Here is a 21721-nt window from a genome sequence, read left to right as displayed (position 1 = left end):
CTCTAAGTGACTTTGAATCTTTGTATCTCTATACCAACTTTATAAATACATTGGTTTGTGAAGCAGGTCATAAGTAGGGTTTCTCTAGGAATGAACAGGGGCTCTAGAGCGCTAATCAAGACTCCAGCTACAAAACTGCCCGCTTACCCCCATCCAGAATGATGTGATTGCTGTCTGTAAGCACTGACTTAATTATGCACAGTGAAAGAGGGGAGGGCCTCGCTGTATGATGATGTCTCACTAGTCCCTTCTTTTAGACTCATTGTGATGCCGATACTCTTCTTCCCTGTAAGAGATACCCAGTTGTTCTGACCATCTCTGCTTCTCTCTTAGCTCACCTTGGAGCTGAGTGGTCCTACCTCCCAGTAATGCTTGTGCCACTCAGTGCCCCCCTCATTGTCTCTCCCTCTTCTCTTTCTTTATCTTTGTGCTTCCTGCCGTGGTCCTCCCCCATCCCCTCCAGAGCTGCTGGATGACCAGCACCCTGTGGTCCGGTTGCTGCGCAGTTTTTCCTCTGACTGTCCAGGGGGCCGGCCAGTCTCCTTGGATGCCACGCTGGCGCATCACCTGCACCAGTGCTCCTACCACCTGCGCCTCTTCCGGAACTGGCTGCGCTCAGGCCAGGATGACCCCGAGTGCCTCTACGGTACCCCCTGCCACCAAGCTGGCTGCTGTCACTGCCCTGGCTGGGACTGACTGCTTTGCTTATTGCACTTCTGGCAGGAGAGCCCACCTATTCCTTTCTCCTATTTACCCTAAGGTTATGTGACTTGCATTTAGTTGCTTGGATATGGGATTGGAGCCAGACTGCCTGGTAGCTGTAGCATTGGCTGCTCTTCCCCTTACTGTTTTCCTTCGTTATTGCCTCCTAATGTTACCCATTCCCAATTCTGTTCGGTATAGGAGTAGTCTCTTGCCCTGAAATCTGTTCTTGTCTCTATAACCCACTGCTAATTACCATCCTCAGATGCAAACGTTTTTCTAGTAGCCATGCTGAGGAGCTAGAGACTGTATTCCTCTGACGCTCCTGCCACAAGAGTACGGGGGGGGGGGGGGGGGGGGGCACGGAATTGAGGCACAAAGGTCTTAATTGAATCTTTGAAGCAAACAAGGGCCAGAGTTAGAAGATGGTCAAGTATAATCCTTTCTAATGATAGGTTTTACTCGTTAGTGAACAGGAGGCTATGTCTTACATAGATATTGCTGTCCTGCCTACTATTAGTTTCTTTAAGGAGTTATAAAGAAACATAAGAAAGATTGCAGGCTGAAACAATGCTTAAGATGACAATGCTTCTTGATCCTCCCATGGAAACATTTTTTTTCATCAACACGCTCTGGGATTAGGGTTATATTTAGGTTTACCCTTTACCCTAACCAGACTGGTGAACCTACATTGGGATTGTTAGGTTCAGATAGAGAATCAGAATTTATTCTTCTTCCTAGAGATTTTCCTCGTTTTCCTGATGGAATAGAGAAATCCTAGCAAGTCGGGGGTTTTCCAGTGAGAGCAGAAGGGAGAAGCTTTGATGTGATGGAAATGACCAAGAAAGAACTTCCATCCCCCAGCCTGTTCATGCATGTTTTTTCCCTTGGCTGAGCTTCATGTGTATTGCATGCTCTCCAGCTTGCTTCCAGATATTCTAGCCTTTCTACCCATATCCCAAATCTGCATGAATCCTTCTTCAGATTCCATGCCTTCCTCCTTAATCCGGTTCTCTTTACACAATTCCTAAAATCTGCTGTTTCTTCCCAGCTCCATGACCTCCCTGCCTCATTTAGACCTTCAGTTTCACCCCTTACCTCTGGACTTTTGTTTTATTCCCCTAGAAAGAGCAAAAGCAATATAGGTGCTTACCCTATTGGAATTCTGTTCGTTTTTCCATGGGTCATTACAGGCTCTCCATGGGTAGGATGAGAGGTGATTTGATTCACTTGGAGGCCTTAGCAGCTAGATTTCTTAGAATTCTGGAGGTGAGAAACAGACACCTGTAGGGGCTCTAAAGAGTTCCCTCTTCTGAAATCTTGGATACCCCATACTCCAAAAGCCACGGATTCTTCTGATGGCTCTCAGGGACTCTCCATGCTGCCTTGGACAGTTGGGGTGTATCTGGCAGGAATAACATTGACTTTGCCCATCTCTTTTCTAATAGGATTTGAAGGGTGTTCCATGGTGCCTACCATCTACCCCCTGGAAACACTGCATAATGCCCTTTCCCTGCGTCAAGTGAGTGAATTCCTAAGTAGAGTCTGCCAGCGCCATACTGATGCTCAAGCACAGGCATCTGCAGGTATGGAGAATACTCTTCTTATCTTGTAGCCCTGTCTCTGTCCCTACTCCTGTCCTTCCTAGAATGTGAGTAGTAAATTAAAAAGATAGGTGCTCCAAAAAGACACAGAACTAGCCTTGAAAAATTATTTAATTGCATAGGCCAGTTCAACATCATAACTTCCCAAGTTAATTTATAAATTTAACATGATTCCAACAAAAATGCTGTTTTTCTAAAGTCAGACAAATTGAAAAGTTTTGAAAAGGTGTTTTTTTATATATGTTTTTTCATTTGAGAGAGAGAGAGAGAGTGTGTGTGTGTGTGTGTGTGTGTGTGCACATGCGCGTGTGCACAAGCTGGGGGGAGGGGCAGAGGAAGAGGGAGAAGCAGCCTCCCTGCTCAGAGAAGGGACCCAGGAACTGGGTCGATCCCACATGGGGCTCTATCCCAGGACCCTTGGATCATGACCTGAGCTGAAGGCAGGCACTTAAGCAACTGAGCCACTCGGGCACCCCAGAGTAATGAAAAGCTACTAGCCCTATCAGATTTTATAACATTCCATAAAAATTCTATAACGAGGGGTGCCTGGGCGGTTCAGTGGGTTAAGCCTCTGCCTTCAGCTCAGGTCATGATCTCAGGGTCATGGGATCGAGTCCCACATTGGGCTCTTTGCTCGGCAGGGAGCCTGCTTCCTCCTCTCTCTCTGCCTGCCTCTCTGCCTACTTGTGATTCCTGTCTGTCAAATAAATAAATAATCTTAAAAAAATAGAAGACCTAGAAGTAGATGAAGTTAGCATTTCAAAATATTGGGGGAAAGACAGACTTTTTTTTTTTTAAGATTTTATTTGTTTATTTGAGAGAGAGGGAGTGAGCACGAGGGACAGACCGAGAGGGAGAAGCAGGGTCCCCACTGAGCAGAAATCCTGATGCAGCGCTCAATCCCAGGACCCTGCGATCATGACCTGAGCTGAAGGCAGACACTTAACCAACTGAGCTACCCAGGTACCCCAAAATTTTTCAGTAAGTAAAGTTGGCACAGCTAAGTGGTCATTTGACAAAAATTAAAATTGAATTCATACTTCATGCTATATATTAAGATATTTGTTCATATATATGGAGTTCATATGTTTCAGAAATCTAAATGTAAAAATTAAGCAATAGGTTGCTCCAAGGGTTTGTCCTTCACAGAAACACCAAAAAAGTCAGTCAAAAACTACCAGAATCTGTTTTGTCAGACCTCTGGAAAATAATCAAAAGTTTGCAGCAACCAGAAAAATGCTAAATCAAGAAAGAGGCACCCTAAGAATGGCAGGAAGCTTCCTATCATTTTTCTTTCTCTTATCCTACCCTCTCCCCCACCTCAACAGCAGTCTTACAGATAGCAGAGCATAGTGTCAGTGTGAAGCTCTGGTCCCTATTTCCTAAAGGAGCAGAACAGATTTTATTCTCAAAGAATTGTGTTTATCTAACTTAGCTACTCTAACTTGTCTGACTTGAAGAACTGTCACAAGGTGCTTACCTTTGTTTCATTGAATCAGGGCAGGAAAGTAGCTATGCAGAAAGTGTTCCCTGAAAACATTGTAAGGCAAATGAACAACATAATGCTGCCTGGGACAAAAATTATAATTGAGGCAGACAATAAGTGTGCTGAAAGCCTGGGGTGAAAACTTAGGTAGAGAGTTTCTTTGGAAAATTAAGGCATTCAGTGGATGCCTGGGTGGCTCAGTCAGTTAAGCGTCTGCCTTCAGCTCAGGTCATGATCCTAGGATGAAGTCCCTCATCTGGCTCGTTGATCACTGAGGAGCCTGCTTCTCCCTCTGCCTTCTGCTCTCCCTGCTTGTGCTCACTCTCACTTGCTCTCTCTCTGACAAAAAAATAAATAAAATACATTAAAAAAAGGAAAATTAAGGCATTCAAAAGCCCCCACATATACTAGGGAAGTTAGAAGCCATGTGCATGCCTAGGGAGAGACACAGGAGCAGAAAACACAAGAGACTACCCTAAGATTTTTCCTCTGCCTGAACTCTAGACACAGCACAGGCAAGAATTGAAGGCTAAGAGGGATTTATAAACAGTCTAGCTAAATGTTGAAGGAATACCTCAACAAAGAACCAATCTGCAAAGACAGAGAATTCCCCTCCCCTCCCTTCGCCTCCTTTCCCCCCATCTTCCTCTTCCCTTCTTTTGGTTCTTGGCAGTCAAGGAAATTCTTGTCAGAATACTAGCTGTGGGGCACCTGGGTGGCTCAGTTGATTAAATGTCTGACTTCAGCTCAGTTCGTGATCTTGGGGTCCTGGGATCAAGCCCCGTGTCAGGGAGTCTTTGGGGAATCTGCCTTTCACTTTCTCCCTCTCTCTGCCCCTCTCTCCCTGCTTGTTCTCTCTCTCTCTGTCTCAAATAAATAAAATCTTGAAAAAAAAAAAAACTAAAAAAACAAAAAAACACTAGCTGTGAAATAAGCTAAAGGAACAGAGATTTCAGAGTCTACATATGACAAAGACAGACTTAACAAAAATAGCTTAGAAAAGTCAATAAACAGCCACAGCCCACAGCAAACAAGCCCTGGCGGGGGGTGGGGAGAATACTCTGATATTCAGAGTTAGCAAAATTACAATGTTCAAAATGTCCAGTTTTCAATAAAATATGCAAAGATACAGTACAGTATGGTTCATTTTCAGAAGAAATGAATAGAAACAGTTGGTAAAGAAGCACCAATGTTAGACTTACTGGGACAAGGAATTTAAATCAGCTATCTTAAATATGTTTAAAGAGCTAAGGGGAATGATAGAGAACTGAATGAAATCAGGAGAATGATGTCTCAGCAAATACAGAATATCATTAAAGATACAGAAAATATAAAAAGAAACCAAACAAATTCTGAGAGTGAAAAGTATAACAGAAATGCAAAATTCACTAGAAGGTGTCTTGGAAGATATGAACAGGCGAAAGAAAGAGTCAGCAAAATTAAAGATAAGTCATTTGAAAATGTCTAGTCTGAAGAGGAGAAAGAAAAAAAGATCAAGAAAAAAATTAACAGAGCTAAAGAGATCTGTGGGACACCATCAAGAATATGAACATACACAGGTGCCTGGGTAGCTCAGTCAGTTAAGCATATGCCTTTAGCTCAGGTCATGATCCTTGGGTCCTGGAATCAAGCCCCACATCAGGCTCCCTGCTCCTCGGGGCACCTGCTTCTTCCTCTCCCTCTGCTGCTCCCCCCAGCTCGTGCTCCCTCTCTTTCTCTGTCCAAAAAAAAAAAACCAACCCAGCATATGCATGATCAGAGTCTCAGAAGGAGAACACAGAAAGAGGCAGAAGAAATATTTGAAGAAATAAGGGCTCTGAAGAGCTCTTTCTCAACTTGGATAAAGACAGAAATCTATACATCCAAATAGTTCAAACACCAACAAGGATAAATTGAAAGAGATCCGCACTAAGATATACTATAATCAGATTGTTAAAAGACAGAAAATCTTGAAAGTAGCAAAAGAAAAGCAACTTATCACATACAAGGGATCTTTAATAAGATTAACAATGAATTTTTTTAAAAGATTTTATTTATTTATTTGACAGGCAGAGTGAGAAGCATGCTCCCTGCTGAGCAAGGAGCCCCATGTGGGGGCTTAATCCCAGGACTCTGGGATCATGAACTGAGCCAGAGGCAGATGCTTAACCCACTGAGCCACCCAGGTGCCCCTAACAACCAATTTCTCATCAGAAATCACAGAGGTGGGGTGCCTGAGTGGCTTAGTGGGTTAAAGCCTCTGCCTTCGGCTCAGTTCATGATTGGGATCAAGCCCCGCATCAGGCTCTCTGCTCAACAGGGAGCCTGCTTCTCTTCCTCTCTCTCTGCCTGCCTCTCTGCTTACCTGTGATCTGTATCTGTCAAATAAATAAATAAAAATCTTAAAAAAAAAAAATCACATAGGCCAGAAAGCAGTGGGATGACGTATATAAAGTGCTAAAAGAAAAAAAAAATGTCAACCAAGAATTCTTTGTCTAACCAAACTGTTCAGAAATGAAGAAGAAATTAAGACATTACCAGGTAAACAAAAGTTGAAGTTTTTCACAAGTAAAACTGGCTTACAAGAAATGCTGAGGGGCGCCTGGGTGGCTCAGTGGGTTAAGCCGCTGCCTTCGGCTTGGGTCATGATCTCAGGGTCCTGGGATCGAGTCCCACATCGGGCTCTCTGCTCGGCAGGGAGCCTGCTTCCCTCTCTCTCTCTCTCTCTGCACCAGCCTCTCTACCTACCTGTGATCTCTCTCTGTCAAATAAATAAATAAAATCTTTTTTAAAAATAAATTAATTAATTAAAAAAAAAAAAAAGAAGAAATGCTGAAAGCTTTTTGGGATGAAATAAAACGATACTAGATAGTTACTTGATACCATACCAAAAAATGAAGAACCCTGGTAAAGGTAATTATATTGGTAAATATAAAAGTCAGCATTTCTGTATTTTTGGTTTGTAACTCCTTTTTTTGTTTCATGTATAACTTAACACACAAATGAATAAAATAGTCATTATAAGTCTGTATTAATGGGCATGCAATGCATAACGGTATAATAATTTGTGACAATAACATAAGGTGAGGACTGAGCTTTATAGGAGCAGAGTTTTTATGTTACTGAAGCTAAATTTGCCATCCATTCAAACAAGATTGTTATAAATTCAGGATATTAATTGTATCTCCATAGTAACCACTATGAAATATCTAAAAAATGTACAGAAAAAGAAATAAGGGAATCAAAATGATACACTACAAACATCATTTAAACACAAGATGAGGGGTGCCTGGATGGCTCAGTCAGCTGGGTGTTTGCCTTCAGCTTAGGTCATAATATCCAGATCCTGGGGTTGAACCTATGTTGGCCTTCCTACTCAGCAAGGAGTCTGCTTCTCTCTTTCTCCCTCTGCTCCTCCCCACTACTTGCTCTCTGTCTCAAATAAATAAAATCTTTTTTTTTTTTTTTAAAGATTTTATTTATTTATTTGACAGAGAGAAATTACAAGTACACTGAGAGGCAGGCAGAGAGAAAAGAGAAGGAAGCAGGCTCCCTGCCGAGCAGAGAGCCCGACGCGGGACTCGATCCCAGGACCCTGAGATCATGACCTGAGCCGAAGGCAGCGGTTTAACCCACTGAGCCACCCAGGCGCCCCTCAAATAAATAAAATCTTAAAAAAAAAAAAAAACCACAAAGATGTTAGTAATGGAGGAAATGAACAAAATTTAGTCTAAGATGTATAAAAAAATAGTGAAATGATAGAATTAAGCCCCTTCTTATCATTGATTAGTCTACATTGTAAATGAATAAAACTCTCCAATTAAAAGGCAGAGATTAGCAGAATGGATGGTTTTTTAAGAATGGATTTTTTTAAAGATTTATTTATTTATTTTAGAGACAGAGAAAAACTGAAGATGGGGAGTGGGGAGGGACAGAGGGAGGAGAGAAGTCCCAAGCAGACTTCCCACTGAGGGTAGAGCCTGATGCAGGGCTCAATCCCACCACCCTGAGACCACAACCTGAGCTGAAACCAAGAGCAGGATGCCCAACTGACTACCCCCCAGGCACCCCAGCAGGATGGATTTTTTAAAAAACCATCCAACTGTATGTTGTCTACATAAAACTCACTTTAGATCCAACAGTACAAATAGGTTGAAAATGAAAGAATAGAAAAAGATATTCCATGCAAATAATAACCAAATGAGAGCTGGGGTAACTATACTAATGTCAGACAAAATAATCTTTAAGTCAAAAATTGTTCTAAGAGACAGATGTCATTATATATTGATTAAAAGGTTAATTCATCAAGAGCATACAAAAATTATAAACATACCCACCAAACAACAGAGCCCCCAAATATATGAAGCAAACATTGACAGAATTAAAGGGATAAGTAGATAGTTCTACAATAACAGTTGTAGACTTTAATATCTCACCTTTAGTAATAGATAAAACAACCAGACAGAAGATCAGTAAGGAAACAGAGTTTCAGTAACACTCTAAACCAGCTAAACCTAAGAGACATATAGAACATCCTACCACCAACAAAATACAGATTCTTCTTAAGTGCACATGATACACCATATGGTAGGTCACAAAAAAATGTTAAATAATTTTAAAAGATTGAAATTATACAAAATACCCTCTCTGGCACAGTGGAGAATGGCGCTAGAAATCATTAATGGAAGGAAAATGAAAATTCACAAATATGTTGAAATTAAACACATTCTTAACCTTCTTCAGGTCAAGGAAGAAATCACATGGGAAATTAGAATATACTTTGAGATGAATGAAAATGAAAATGCAACATTCCAGAAGTTATGGAATACAGCAAAATCCATGCTGAGAGAGAAATTTACAGCTGTAAACACCTACATTTAAACCCAGGAAAGATCATATGGGGCACCTGGGTGGCTCAGTGGGTTAAAGCCTCTGCCTTCAGCTCGGGTCATGATCCCAGGGTCCTGGGATCAAGCCCCATATCGGGCTCTCTGCTCAGCGGGAAGCCTGCTTCTCCCTCTCTCTGCCTGCCTCTCTGCCTACTTGTGATCTCTCTCTCTCTCTCTGTCAAATAAATAAATAAAATCTTTAAAAAAAAATAAAAAAATAAGCCCAGGAAAGATCATAAACCAAAAACCTAACTGTATACCTTAAGGAAGTAAGAAAAGAACAAACTAAACCCAAAGCTAATAGAAAGATTGAAATAATAAGGATTAGAATAGAAAACAGAATCAGCAAAACCAAAAGTTGGTTCTTTGAAAAAAAAAATCAACAAAATTGACAAACCTTTAGCAGATTAAGGAAAATTGAGTGTTGATGCAAAATAACCAAAATAGGAATAAAAGTGGAGACATTGCTACTGACCTTACAGAAATAAAAAGAATTATAAGAGAGCACTACGGGGGCACCTGGGTAGCTCAGTCAGTTAAGAATTTGCCTTCAGTTCAGGTCATGTTCCACACATCTGGCTCCCTGCTCAGTGAGGAATCTGCTTCTCCCTCTCCCACCACCCCGCCCCCACTCATGGACGCATGTGCTCATTTTCACTCTCTCAAATAAATAAATAGAATTTTTTTTAAAAAAGAACACTATGAACAGTTACATGCCAATGAATTACATAACCTAGATAAACAAATTTCTAGAAGCACATAAACTATAAAAATTGACCCAAGAAGAAGTGGAAAATCTGAACATAATCTATAACACAGAAAAAGACTGAATCAGTAGAAAAACTTTTAACAAAGAAAAGTCCAGGATAAGATAGCTTCACTGGTGAAATCTACCAAACAGTTCTATGAAGCCAGCATTACCTTGATATGAAAGCCAGACAAAGACACCATAAGAAAACAATAATTCCTTATGAATATTGAAGCAAAAATTTCCTGTATTTTTTTGGGTAGGTGCCATGCCCAGTGAGGGGTTTGAGCTCATGACACTGAGTTGAAGACCTGAGTTGAGGTCAAGAATCAGATTTTTATCAGACTGAGCCAGCCAGGTGGCCCAGAAGCAAAAGCTCCCAATAAAATACTAGCAAACCAAATCTAACAGCAAGTTGACAAAGTGAGATTTATCTCAAGAATGCAAGGGTAGGGGCGCCTGGGTGGCTAAGTGGGTTAAAGCCTCTGCCTTCAGCTCAGGTCATGATCTCAGGGTCCTGGGATCGAGCCCCGCTTCAGGCTCTCTGCTCAGTGGGGAGCCCGCTTCCTCCTCTCTCTCTCTCTGCCTGCCTCTCTGTCTACTTGTGATCTCTCTATCTGTCAAATAAATAAATAAAATCTTAAAAAAAAAAAAAGAATGCAAGGGTGATTCAAAATAAGAAAACCACTCAGTGTAATATACTATATTAAAAGAACAAAGGGAAAAACTCAAAATCTTCTTAATTTGGTAAAATTAAGATTTGATAAAATCTATCACCTTTAATTTGATAAAATCCACTACCCTTTCATGATAAAAACAACCAGCAAACTAGAAATGGAAGGGAACTTCCTCAACATAATAAAGGGCATTTATGAACAACCCATAGTGCACATCATACTCACTGGTGAAAGACTGAAAGTTTTTCCTCTATGATAGGAACAAGACAAGGATGCCCACATTCACCACTGCTGTTCAACATTGTACTGGTAATTTAGGCAGAACAATTAGGCAAGAAAAAAATTGGCATAGAAATTGGAAAGGAGAAGGTAAAGCTATCTCTATTTGCAGAGGTCATGGTCCTATGTAGAAAAATGCAGAGAATCCTCAAAAAAACTTCCAGAACTAATGAACAAGTTCAGCACAGTTTGCAGGGACAAGATCAACTCACAAAAGTCAATTTTGTGTCCCTATACTAGCAATGAAAAGTCCAAAAAGGAAATTAAGAAACAACATGGGGCGCCTGGGTGGCTCAGAGGGTTAAGCCTCTGCCTTCGGCTCCGGTCATGATCTCAGGGTCCTGGGATCGAGTCCCGCATTGGGCTCTCTGCTCAGCAGGGAGCCTGTTTCCTCCTCTCTCTCTCTCTGCCTGCCTCTCTACCTGCTTGTGATCTCTGTCTGTCAAATAAATAAATAAGATCTAAAAAAAAAAAAAAGAAACAATATAATTTATAATAGCATCCATAAAATAAAATACCTGGGAACAAATTTAACCAATAAGTTTATTTAAAGACTTGGACACTGAAAACTACAAACCATTGCTGAAATAAAGATGATCTAAATAAGTAGAAAGACATCCAATGTTCACACCACCCTTCAGTCTTTTTAGACATTCTTTTCCTTAGTAACCTTCCCACAGGAAATTTTAATACCACAAATATACAATATATGTCTGTTTATGGTCCATGGCCATGTGATGGACCACAAACCAATGGAATACCTAAAAAATTTTTTTGCCCTCACCAAGAACCAAGTTTGTTGAGAATACATGGTCTAGGGCAAGGAAAGTACAAGGTCATCCTGAGGCATGTTGTAACAGAAGCAAAGAAGCAGTCAAGCCTGAAGAGGCTCTTACTGACCACAAATGGAATATTTTACACTTGATCTTAGCCAAAAGGCCAAGAAGTGATACAACTAGAACATTATAGCATTCAAAATAATAAGTTACTATAATTGACTAAAGGACACTGAAATATAAAAATCCACAAGCTCATAATAAATAATAAGTAAATAATTCTACAAAAAAGAAAGCAAAAATAAAATAATAAAAAATTAATTAATTAACTAATTAATTAAAAATGAATTTAAAAAATCTGCTACACCTGGAAAATACTTTTCACCACCTCTTTTCTCTGAAAACTAATTAAAAGGAAATAAACACTTATTCTACCTTTTCAGTAGGAACTGCATTTCAGTGTAATCAAATAGCCCCAGAGGGAAAGCTCTTTTTTACAGAAAATATACCAGCTAATAAATGTTGGAGGATTGATAGAATTAGAAAATCACCACTTGGGGTGCCTGGGTGGCTCAGTTGTTGGGTGTCTGCCTTTGGCTCGGTTCATGGTCCCAGGGTTCTGGGATTGAGCCCCATATCAGGCTCTCTGCTAAGCCGGAGGCATGCTTCTTCTCTCCCACCCACCCTGCTTGTGTTCCCTCTCTCCCTCTCTCTTTCTGTCAAATAAATAAGTGGAATCTTTTTAAAAAATAGAAAATCATGACAAACCATAAGAGATTCTTAATCTCACAAAACAAACTGAAGGTTGCTGGGGGGAGGGCATAGGGAGAGGGTGGTTGGGTTATGGACATTGGGGAGGGTATGCGATATGGTAAGTGCTGTGTAATGTATAAGCCTGACAATTCACAGACCTGTACCCCTGGGGGAAATAATATATTATATGTTAATAAAAATAATTTTTTAAAAAATAGAAAATTACCACTTAAATACTAACGGATACTAACACAATTAGGCAAGATGGTGGGATTGCATGGTGCCGAAGGATTACCTCTAATCAGAAGGGGAAAACTTTGTGGTAAGATCTTGTGGCTACCACTTTAACCCAGTTTGTAAACTTAGCTTTACTTAATGGGACAGTGAGACATTATGTCCTTCTAATGTGATGTAAAAGTACATGGGATCACCTATTTGGTATTTTTACCAAAGTTATTTAAATTGAATCATCCAATCACAACTTTTATGTATACCTTCCAGTTTGTAAGAAATATAAGCAATAGTGAAACAAGTTAAATGATTCTATGAGGGAGCAATCAGATAAATCCAGAATGTGAGACATGATAGTTCTATGAGACAACTGATCTGTTCTTTTCAAAAAGTCACTCTGAGGGGCATCTGGGTGACTCAGTTGGTTAAGCATTCAACTCTTGATTTTGGCTCAGGTCATGATCTCAGGGTCATGGGACCAAGCCCAGCATCAGCTCCATGCTCAGCAGGGAGTCTGCTTGAGATTCTCCCCCTTCTCCCTCTGCCCCTCCCCCTGCTCATGTGCATATGCTTGCTCGCTCTCTCTCTGTTTTTTTAAAGATTTTATTTATTTGACAGAGATCACAAGTAGGCAGAGAGGCAGGCAGAAAGAGAGAGAGGAGGAAGCAGGCTCCCTGCAGAACAAAGAGGCCAATATAGGACTCAATCCCAGGACCCTGAGATCATGACCTGAGCTGAAGGCAGCGGCTTAACCCACAGAGCCACCCAGGCATCCCATGCTTGCTCTCTCTCTTAAATAAATAAATCTTTAAAAAAATCACTTTGAAAAAAAAAATCACTTTGAGGAAAATAAATGGTGCTGGGAGAAATAATATTCTAGATTAAAAGAGACTTTGGAGATGTGACAAAATACAATGCATGGTTCATATTTGGATATTACTATAAAAGACATTTGTTGGGGGGGCACCTGGGTGGCTCAGTCCGTTAAGTGTCTGCCTGCAGCTCAGGTCATGATCCCGGGGTCCTGGGATCAAGCCCCATATGGGGCTCCCTGCTCAGCGGGAAGCCTGCTTCTCTCTCTCCCTCTGCTGCTTCCCCTGCTTGTTCTCTCTCTCTGTCAAATAAACAGATAAAATCTTTTTAAAAATAAAAAATAAGGGCACCTGGGTGGCTCAGTGGGTTAAGCCGCTGCCTTCGGCTCAGGTCATGATCTCAGGGTCCTGGGATCGAGTCCCGCATCGGGCTCTCTGCTCAGCAGGGAGTCTGCTTCCCTCTCTCTCTCTCTCTGCCTGCCTCTCCATCTACTTGTGATTTCTCTCTGTCAAATAAATAAATAAAATCTTTAAAAAAAAAAATAAATAAATAAAAATTAAAAAAAATAAAAAATAAAAGACATTTGGGGAATAATTGTAGGAGATTTAAATATGAATTGGGCATTAGATGATATTAGGGTATTATTTTTTAATTTTGTAACGTTTGTTAATGGTGTGTGGCTATGTAGGAAAAATTCCTTATATTTTAGAGATGCATATTGATGTGTTTCAAGGTAAAATGTTTCATAATGTCTGTCATTTTTTAAAAAGAACTTCCTCATGAAGAAATGGGTGAAACAAATATGGCAAAATGTTAATACACTGATGTGGTAAATATAGGAGATGAAGATATCAGTATGGATTGTACTGGTCTTCCAACAACTTTTTTTAAAAAGGGGGAATGGGGAGAGAACAAAAATTGTTTGAAAATATTCATAATATAAATTTTAAAATATTAAAAACAGTTTATATGAAGGGTCCTTAGGAAATGCTACTTTTCAGCCTGAGAATGTGTAAGTTCGCTTTGACTTATGTTGAGAACGGTGACTCTTGAATGCTTCCTCAAACTTTTTTTCCTTCCTTATTTCTCCCCTGTCTATCCAGCCCTCTTTGACTCTATGCACAGCAACCAAGCCTCAGATAGCCTATTTTCCCCACCCCGTACTCTTCATTCACCCACCCTACAACTCCGGCAGCGCTCCGAGAAGCCCCCTTGGTGTAAGTAATCCTTTTGGAACTGCCTGGAGAAAGGCCAAGAGGGATGGAGGGATTGGTGAGTGAGAGACCTGTCTCATGAGGGAAATGAAGATGAGGGTTGAAAGACCAAGAATAACCAGTAGGGAAACCAGTCTCATCTGTTTCCAAAGTGAGGGAGGATTTGTTTAGTCTGTCTCATTATCTCCATTCTCCATGACCCCTCTGTTTCATTGGAGAGGCTCCTTAAAGGTAGTGTCCCAGAGGGTACTTTGGGGGAACAAAGGACAGAAACTTCATTCTCCTCAGATTCCCATTTGGTCTCTATACCTTTCTCAAGTACAGATGACTTGAGAGGATACCTTAGTGTATAGAAAAGCTGGGAGAGGGGCACCTGGGTGGCTCAGTGGGTTAAAGCCTCTGCCTTCAGCTCAGGTCATGATCCCAGGGTCCTGGGATCGAGCCCCATATCGGGCTCTCTGCCTGCCTCTCTGCCTACTTGTGATCTCTTTCCATCAAATGAATAAACTAAAAAATTAAAAAAAAAAAGAAAAGAAAAGCTGGGAGAAGGAAACTAGAATTTGCTACTACTTTCTACATATCCCTTTTCTCAACTTGTCTGTTCTCAGCTGTTAGTTCAAATTGAAGTGCTGCTTTTTCTCATCTCTTCTTTATAACCTCTAGCCTATCACAAGGTCCCCCTGGGTGGCACAGTTGGTTAAGTACTTGACTCTTGTATTAGGCGCAGGTCATGATCTCAGGGTTGTGAGATAGAGTCTGCTTCAGAGTCTCTCTCTCTCTACCTCTGCCCTTCCCACTGGTGCTCTCTAAATAAATAAATAAATAAACAAACAAACAAATGAACAAATAAAATCTCTAGCCTATCACTAATTTTCCTTGGTAACAGTGTGAATAGTGGAGTCACAGGGACTTCCTAGTGTAATTGTAGGAGATCCTGGTGATAGAGAGAGCATAAGGACCAGAGACACCAGTGATGGAAGAATCCTTTCCTTATTCAACCTGCCTCCAGAAAATAACCAAAATCAAACATGGCTTTTATTACTTCATTGGATAGGAGTGAAGCAAAGATTCATATTTCAGCATTGGGTTAAACAGTTGCAGATCGGCACCCTGTATGCAGAAGAAACATTCCGTTCCGACACCAAGAGCTCTTCTGCTGAATTTCATATTATCTTACATTCACCTTGTCATTGCTCCTTTTATCTCTCTCTCTCTCCCGGAATGTTTATAGGTTTTGTGCCCCTGGAAATCATTTTTTAAAATAATATATACATTTTAAAATTTGAGTATAGTTGATATGCAGTGTTATACAACATACTAGTTCAACAAGACTATACATTATGCTGTGATCACCACAAGTGTAGCTACCATCTGTCATAATACAATGCTAGTACATTAGCATTTACTCTATTCCCTGTGCTGTACCTTTTGTTCCTGTGACTTACTCATTTCATAACTGGAAGCCTGTATCTCCCACTCCCCTTCACCCATTTTGCCCAGCCTCTCACCACCCCTTCACATCAGCTTGTTCTCTGTATTTTAGGTCTAATTCTGCTTTTTATTTGTTTGTTTATTCTTTTTTTTTTCTTTTTGGAGTCTGCATATAAGTGAAACCAGTGGTGTTGGTCTTCCTTTATTTCACTTAGCATAATATCTTCGAGGTCCATCCATATGGTCACAGATGGTAAAATCTTATCCTTTTCATGGTTGAGTTATATTCCTCTGTGTGTGTGTGTGTGTGTATGTGTATGTGCGTGTATCTTCTTCTTCTCCTTCTGTTTTTTTTTTTTTAATGCATCTGCTTTATCCATTCATCTGTTGGTGAACACTTGGGATATTTCCATAACTTTCCATTATTGTAAATAATGCTACAATAAACATAGGGATGCATGTATCTTTTGAAGTTAGAGTTTTCATTTTCTTTGGGCAAATACTCAGTAGTGGAATTATTGGATCATATGGCAATTCTATCTTAATTTTTTGAGGAACCTCCATACTGTTTTCTGCAGTGGCTACATCAATTTACATTCCCACCAGCAGTGCACAGACTTTCCTTTTTTTACACATGCTCTCCAGCACTTGCTATTTCTTGTCTTTTTTTTTTTTAGTTTTTATTTTAATTCTAGTTAGTTAACATAAAGCGTTCTATGTTATTTCTTGTCTTTCTGATTCTAGCTGTTCTGACAAGTGTGAGGTGATTTCTCACTGTGGTCTTGATTTGCATTTCCCTGATGATTAGTGATATTGAACATCTTTGCATGTGTCTGTTGGCCATCTGTATGTCATCTTTGGATATCTGTTCAGGTCCTCTACCCAGTTTTTAGTTGGATTATTTGGGGTCTTTTGGTGTTGAGTTGTGTAAGTTCTTTATATATTTTAGATGCTAACCCTTTATTGGATATAACATTTGCAAATATCTTTTATCATTCATTACGTTGCCTTTTTGTTTTGTTGGTGGTTTCCTTTGTTGTGCAAAAGCTTTTTTTTTTTTTTTAAGATTTTATTTATTTATTTGAGATAGAGAGAGCGAGAACACAAGTAGGCAGAGAGGCAGGCAGAGAGAGGGGTAAGCAGGCTCTCTGCTGAACAAAGAGCCTGATGTGGGGCTTGATCTCAAGACCCTGAGATCATGACCTGAGCCGAAGGCGAAGGCGGAGGCTTAACCCACTGAGCCACCCAGGTGCCCCTCCTTTGTTGTGCAAAAGCTTTTTATTTGAATATAGCCCAGTAGTTTATTTTTGCTTTTGTTTCCCTTAGCCTCAGAAGACATGTCTAAAAAAATGTTGCTACAGCTGATGTCAGAGAGATTACTGCCTGTGCTTGCTTCTAGGATTTTTATGGTTTCAAGTCTCACATTTAGGTCCTTGATCCATTTTGAGTTTATTTTTGTATATGGTGTCAGAAAGTGGTTCCGTTTCATTCTTTTGCATGTAGCTATCCAGTTTTTCCAGCACCATTTACTAAAGACTGCTTTTCCCCCTGCTATATTCTTGTCTCCTTTGTCATAGATGAACTGACCATATGAGCATGGGTTTCTATTCTGTTCCATTGATCTATGAGTCTGTTTTTGTGTCAGTACTGTTTGATTACTACAGTTTTGTAGTATATCTTGAAATCTGGAATTGTGATACCTCCAGCTTTGTTCTTCCTTCTCAAGATTGCTTTGACTGCCTCTGGAAACTTTATATTTCTCCTGCTTCTGCTTTTTTCTTTCTTTGAGAGGGAGAGAGAGAGAAAGCATGAGGTGGGAGAGGCAGAGGGAGAAGCAGACCCCCTGCTGAGCAGGGAGTCCCATGTGGTGCTCCATCCCAGGACCTGAGATCATGACCTGAGCAAGAGGCAGATACTTAACTGACTGAGGCACCCAGGTGCCCTTCCTGCTTCTGCTTCTGTCTGACCTCTTTGATTTGCCTGAATCAAACCACTAAGTGAATATTAAGGCTACTTCTATCCTTGGGTAACTCTTTCTTTTTCTTCTTGTTTTTAATCTACTATCACATCTTTGACTCAGTATGAGGTATGAAGCTTCATTGGTAAATATTTTCTTTAGAGTTTGTCTGCCGTAAATAGGCCCTGTTGGCCCAAACCATGTTCCTCTTTCTTCTGCTTGAAGCATGCCACCTGTGGCTCTTTATAGAAAAGAGAAAACTGGCATGCCCTAAACTCAATGGCTGATTCAGCCTTTTCAGGCTCAGGCTTGCCAGCTTTCCCAGGTTCTCTTTGATGACAAGATAATCAGGTGCCCCCTATATCCAAATTCAATCATTATTTATATTAGAATACTTTGAATATAAAATTAGAATACCATTAATAAATATATTTACAAAATGAAACGTAGATTAGTCCCCTGCTAGAGGTCAGTGAAGTAGTAGAGATTGGGGTAGGAATTGTCCCCCAGTGTAATTGAGCCCTTCGTTTTATTACTTTCAATATGGGATAATTAATTTTTGTGTTGTATATATCTTTTTTTTTTAAAGATTTTATTTGTTTATTTGACAGAGAGAAATCACAAGTAGATGGAGAGGCAGGCAGAGAGAGAGAGAGAGGGAAGCAGGCTCTCTGCTGAGCAGAGAGCCCGATGCGGGACTCGATCCCAGGACTCTGAGATCATGACCTGAGCCGAAGGCAGCGGCTTAACCCACTGAGCCACCCAGGCGCCCCGTGTGTTGTATATATCTGTAACATCCACAAGCCTCTAACATTGTGTGTCCCAAGACTTAGAAGGTTCTTGACCTTGGATCCATGGATGGATTTCAGGGTTAAGTCTTTGAGCCCCAGGAATTATTTGTGAAGATTAGTACGAATATCCATATGTATATTTTTCTGGTAAGATTGCCCATGAGTTTCAAAGGGTTCAGTGACCACCCCCCAGGAAGATTAATTAAGAAACTTTGCTGTTTAGAGATTCCATGGAAGTCTTCAATCTTCAGGTAATTTTCCTTCCTGCTGTTTTCATTCACAAAATTTTTCTACATTCTCCTGCATAACTGCCTCTTGGGCTATAAACAATGATTACCTTTGCCCCAGAAATACATCGATTGCTTTAAAAAAATAATTCTTTACAAAAGATGTACCTAGGATGTAATTGGGAGTATTTCAACATAATTTAATTGGGAGTATCTCAACAAAAAACAAAAGGCCATTAGACCTCATTCCCTCTCCACCCCACATGTTTACCCTAAACCTACAGAATTAGAATCTCTAAAGATGGAACCTTGAAATTCGTATTTTTAAAAATTACCTCATTATAAACCACTGGGATACAGCTTGGTATGCTTCCAAAGTAGGAAGTAGACCATGTGAATTCAGAGTTGGGTTGGGGGTATATTTTTGAAAAAACTGGACGAAGTGGGCCTCATCACTCTCTCCTGAAGTCTTAGATGTACCTTAGCGCTCCTGTGTACTCCTGTAGTGTACATTAGGTCAGAGTAACAGTTCCTGAGCTGGGCTAATTGAGCAATCTTTGCATAGCTTGGGAAGAATTCAGACTCTAGCATTTGAACTGCATTCACAGAATAGAGCCTACTCTTCCAAGTTGCCTGACTTGGTCTCCTGACTTTGTTTTACAGACAGCAGTGGCCCTTCCAGCACTGTGTCAAGTGCTGGTCCTTCCTCCCCCACTGCAGTGGATGGTAACTGCCCTTTTGGCTTTAGTGATCAACCTTCTGTAAGTTCACACATGATTGAAGAACATCAAAGCCTTGGGATGCTCCCTAGGAATGGAGAACAAGAGTTCCCCATCGAAGGGGTGCAAGAGCCTTTTGAACCAAACCAGTCTTCACAGGAATCACCTGTGGAAACCAGCCAGCCATGCCAGGAGGTTGCTGAGGTGATCAGCCAGCCCTGCCAGGAGGTTCCTGACATCAGCCAGCCATGGCAGGAGAGCCATGACAACGTTGACCAGATATGTCAGAAGGTTCCTCAGATCCACCAGCCATGCCAAAAGGCGAGCCACTTGTGCCAGAAAATCTCTGATGAAGCTTGCCAGCTTTGCCTGGAGAACCCTGAGGTCAGCCATCCATCCCAAGAGGTCCCTGTGGAAGTTGGCAGGCTGGCCCATGGGTTCCCTCGAGGGGTTGGTGACCTAGTCCAGGAAATCCGTATGGAAGTTGGCAATCCAACCCAAGAGACCCCTGAGGAGCTCAGCCAGCCATGCCAAGAGTTCTTTGCAGAGGTTAGCAGGCTGACCCAAGAGGCTTCTGCAATCAATCTGTTGTCTCAGGACATTCTTGAGGCTGATAAACCATCCCAAGAGTTCCCTGGTGAGGGTGATCTGCAGGTCCAGGAAGTCCCTGAGGTTAATCGGGAGTCCTGGGTGGCCTCTGAGGTGATTGACCAGCTGCCTGGAGAGGATATTCCCCAAGCCCAGTATCCATCTCGTGATCCAAACCCTCAGAGCCAGTCTTTAGCCCATGACCAGTACTCACCCCTCCCACCAGCAACATGTGATTAATCATGTTCTCATTAATGGTATCACACTATACCAGCTATTTGAGCTAGCAACTTCTTCTGTTGGCTAACTCGCCTGCCAGTATAAGACCTTGGATCTCACCAGAGGTGTCTGAGGAAGCAGCCCTCTTGGCATGAAGCCAAGAACTGTGCCCGAGCTGGGCTTGAGAAGGAGTCGGTTTGATGCTCAAAGCAGCCATTGACTCCTCACTTGACCGTTAGACTGGAATAGGATTTCCGTCAAGGGGTGGGCTGATCTATCATTACCCAACCTCCTCTGAGCATCCCAGGAAATTTCAGCTTGTTAAAGGAAATGCCATTTAACTGCTGAAGACACCATCCAGGGACAGCAAGTGCAAAAGAGGGCTTCAAGGTCTCCACTTTTCTGGGGAAATATTCACAACTTCACAAGGTACCCTTAGACCATATGTGCATTCAGGAGGACTCTTGTGTTTGCTAGCACTCCTCTGGTGGGCCCAGCACGTCTGTCTGAAATGTCTGGGAAAAAAGAGAGGCCCCTTCCCAACAAACATCCACTGTGGCCACTAATCTTTAGATTGGGCTTATGGGTGTTTTGTTTATCATCCCAAATTCCCCCTCTGCCCCAGACCTGTCCCAATAGCTCCAGGGAATAGTAGGTATTAGATTCCTGTGAAAATTTAAGAATAACTACTTAAAATGCTCTGGGGGTTCTTGGCCAATCTGTGAAGCTGGGCCTCTTTTTGTTGTGGGGCTACTTGGCTTAAAAGATGATGTAGTAGAGAAAATCAGGTTCTATTTTGAGCAATCTGCAGAGATCAATATTGTACAGACATGAGCAAAGATTATATATATATTTCTGTAGTGGTGCCAGGGACAGACTGGCCAAAGACCAAACACTCCAGGGTCCCCAAGAGGTATTTCCTTTTGTCATTGTGTCTTTAGGGTCAGGTGTGATTATGAAGCTTTTCCCAAAGATATGGGGATGGGAATGGGTGTGGGTAGGAGGGGTAATGCAGTCACTGGAGTGGGATGGCCGGAACATTATGAGTGCTCAATAAATATGAAATAATAAGAGTGGTGATGGTGGTGATATGTCCTTTTGAGTTCAAGAATATAAATCCATCCTGTCTGTGACTGAATTAATTAGAACCACTCAAAAGCTATTGTAGTTGAGTGGAAAGGGACCATAAGATAAAGAGATCAGGCATCCTAGAACATCCAGGGCAGTCATCCTGTGGCAGTCAGCCCACCATCCCAAAATGTTATCTGAGTGGTGGTGTCAGGGAGACTTTCTATCTCTGTGAAGCACCACTGAGTACTTGCCTTCTCACCAGACCCTTGGAATCACCCTCTTAGTTTTTCACTCTGATGCTTTGGAGTGTCTGGAGGAGTTGATATAAAGGGGTTATGGTCTTTCTGTGCCTCCTTGAAATACTTATATTGGGAGAGCCCAGAACACTGGGAGGACTGCAATATCCCCTTTCCCATATATTTACGTTCTCAACCTGGCCTCTCCTGACATACCCAGGACTATGAAGGGTTTCCCTGCAGGGCAAAATTCAGCCTTTACTCAGTACAAGTCCTAACTGCATAGGTAAGTGCTCTTTTCAACCTCATTAGACTCTGGATCTCTTAGGGC

General features: G+C 41.3%; 1 protein-coding gene across 19 annotated transcripts in view; it reads left to right on the top strand.

Annotated features, from left to right (window-relative positions):
* PPIP5K1 (diphosphoinositol pentakisphosphate kinase 1) overlaps window positions 1–21156 on the top strand; it is a 47706-nt gene extending 26550 nt beyond the window's left edge. For 10 of the 19 annotated variants that reach the window (XM_059372687.1, XM_059372690.1, XM_059372692.1 and 7 more), the window contains 3 exons: window positions 2151–2288; window positions 14041–14154; window positions 19221–21156. In XM_059372687.1, the coding sequence (XP_059228670.1) occupies window positions 2151–2288; window positions 14041–14154; window positions 19221–20104 (1136 nt within the window). In that variant the 3' untranslated portion in view covers window positions 20105–21156. Of the gene's footprint in view, window positions 1–463; window positions 647–2150; window positions 2289–14040; window positions 14155–19220 lie in introns of all 19 variants that reach the window. The other 9 variants (XM_059372677.1, XM_059372684.1, XM_059372679.1 and 6 more) reach the window with 2 other exon arrangements.
* The last annotated feature ends 565 nt before the right edge of the window (window positions 21157–21721 follow it).

Source organism: Mustela nigripes, chromosome 13 (genome assembly GCF_022355385.1).
Source record: "Mustela nigripes isolate SB6536 chromosome 13, MUSNIG.SB6536, whole genome shotgun sequence".
NCBI classification, from domain to species: Eukaryota; Metazoa; Chordata; class Mammalia; order Carnivora; family Mustelidae; genus Mustela; species Mustela nigripes.
Note: the sequence above shows the minus strand (reverse complement) of the source record. Positions and strands in the feature narration are given on the sequence as shown.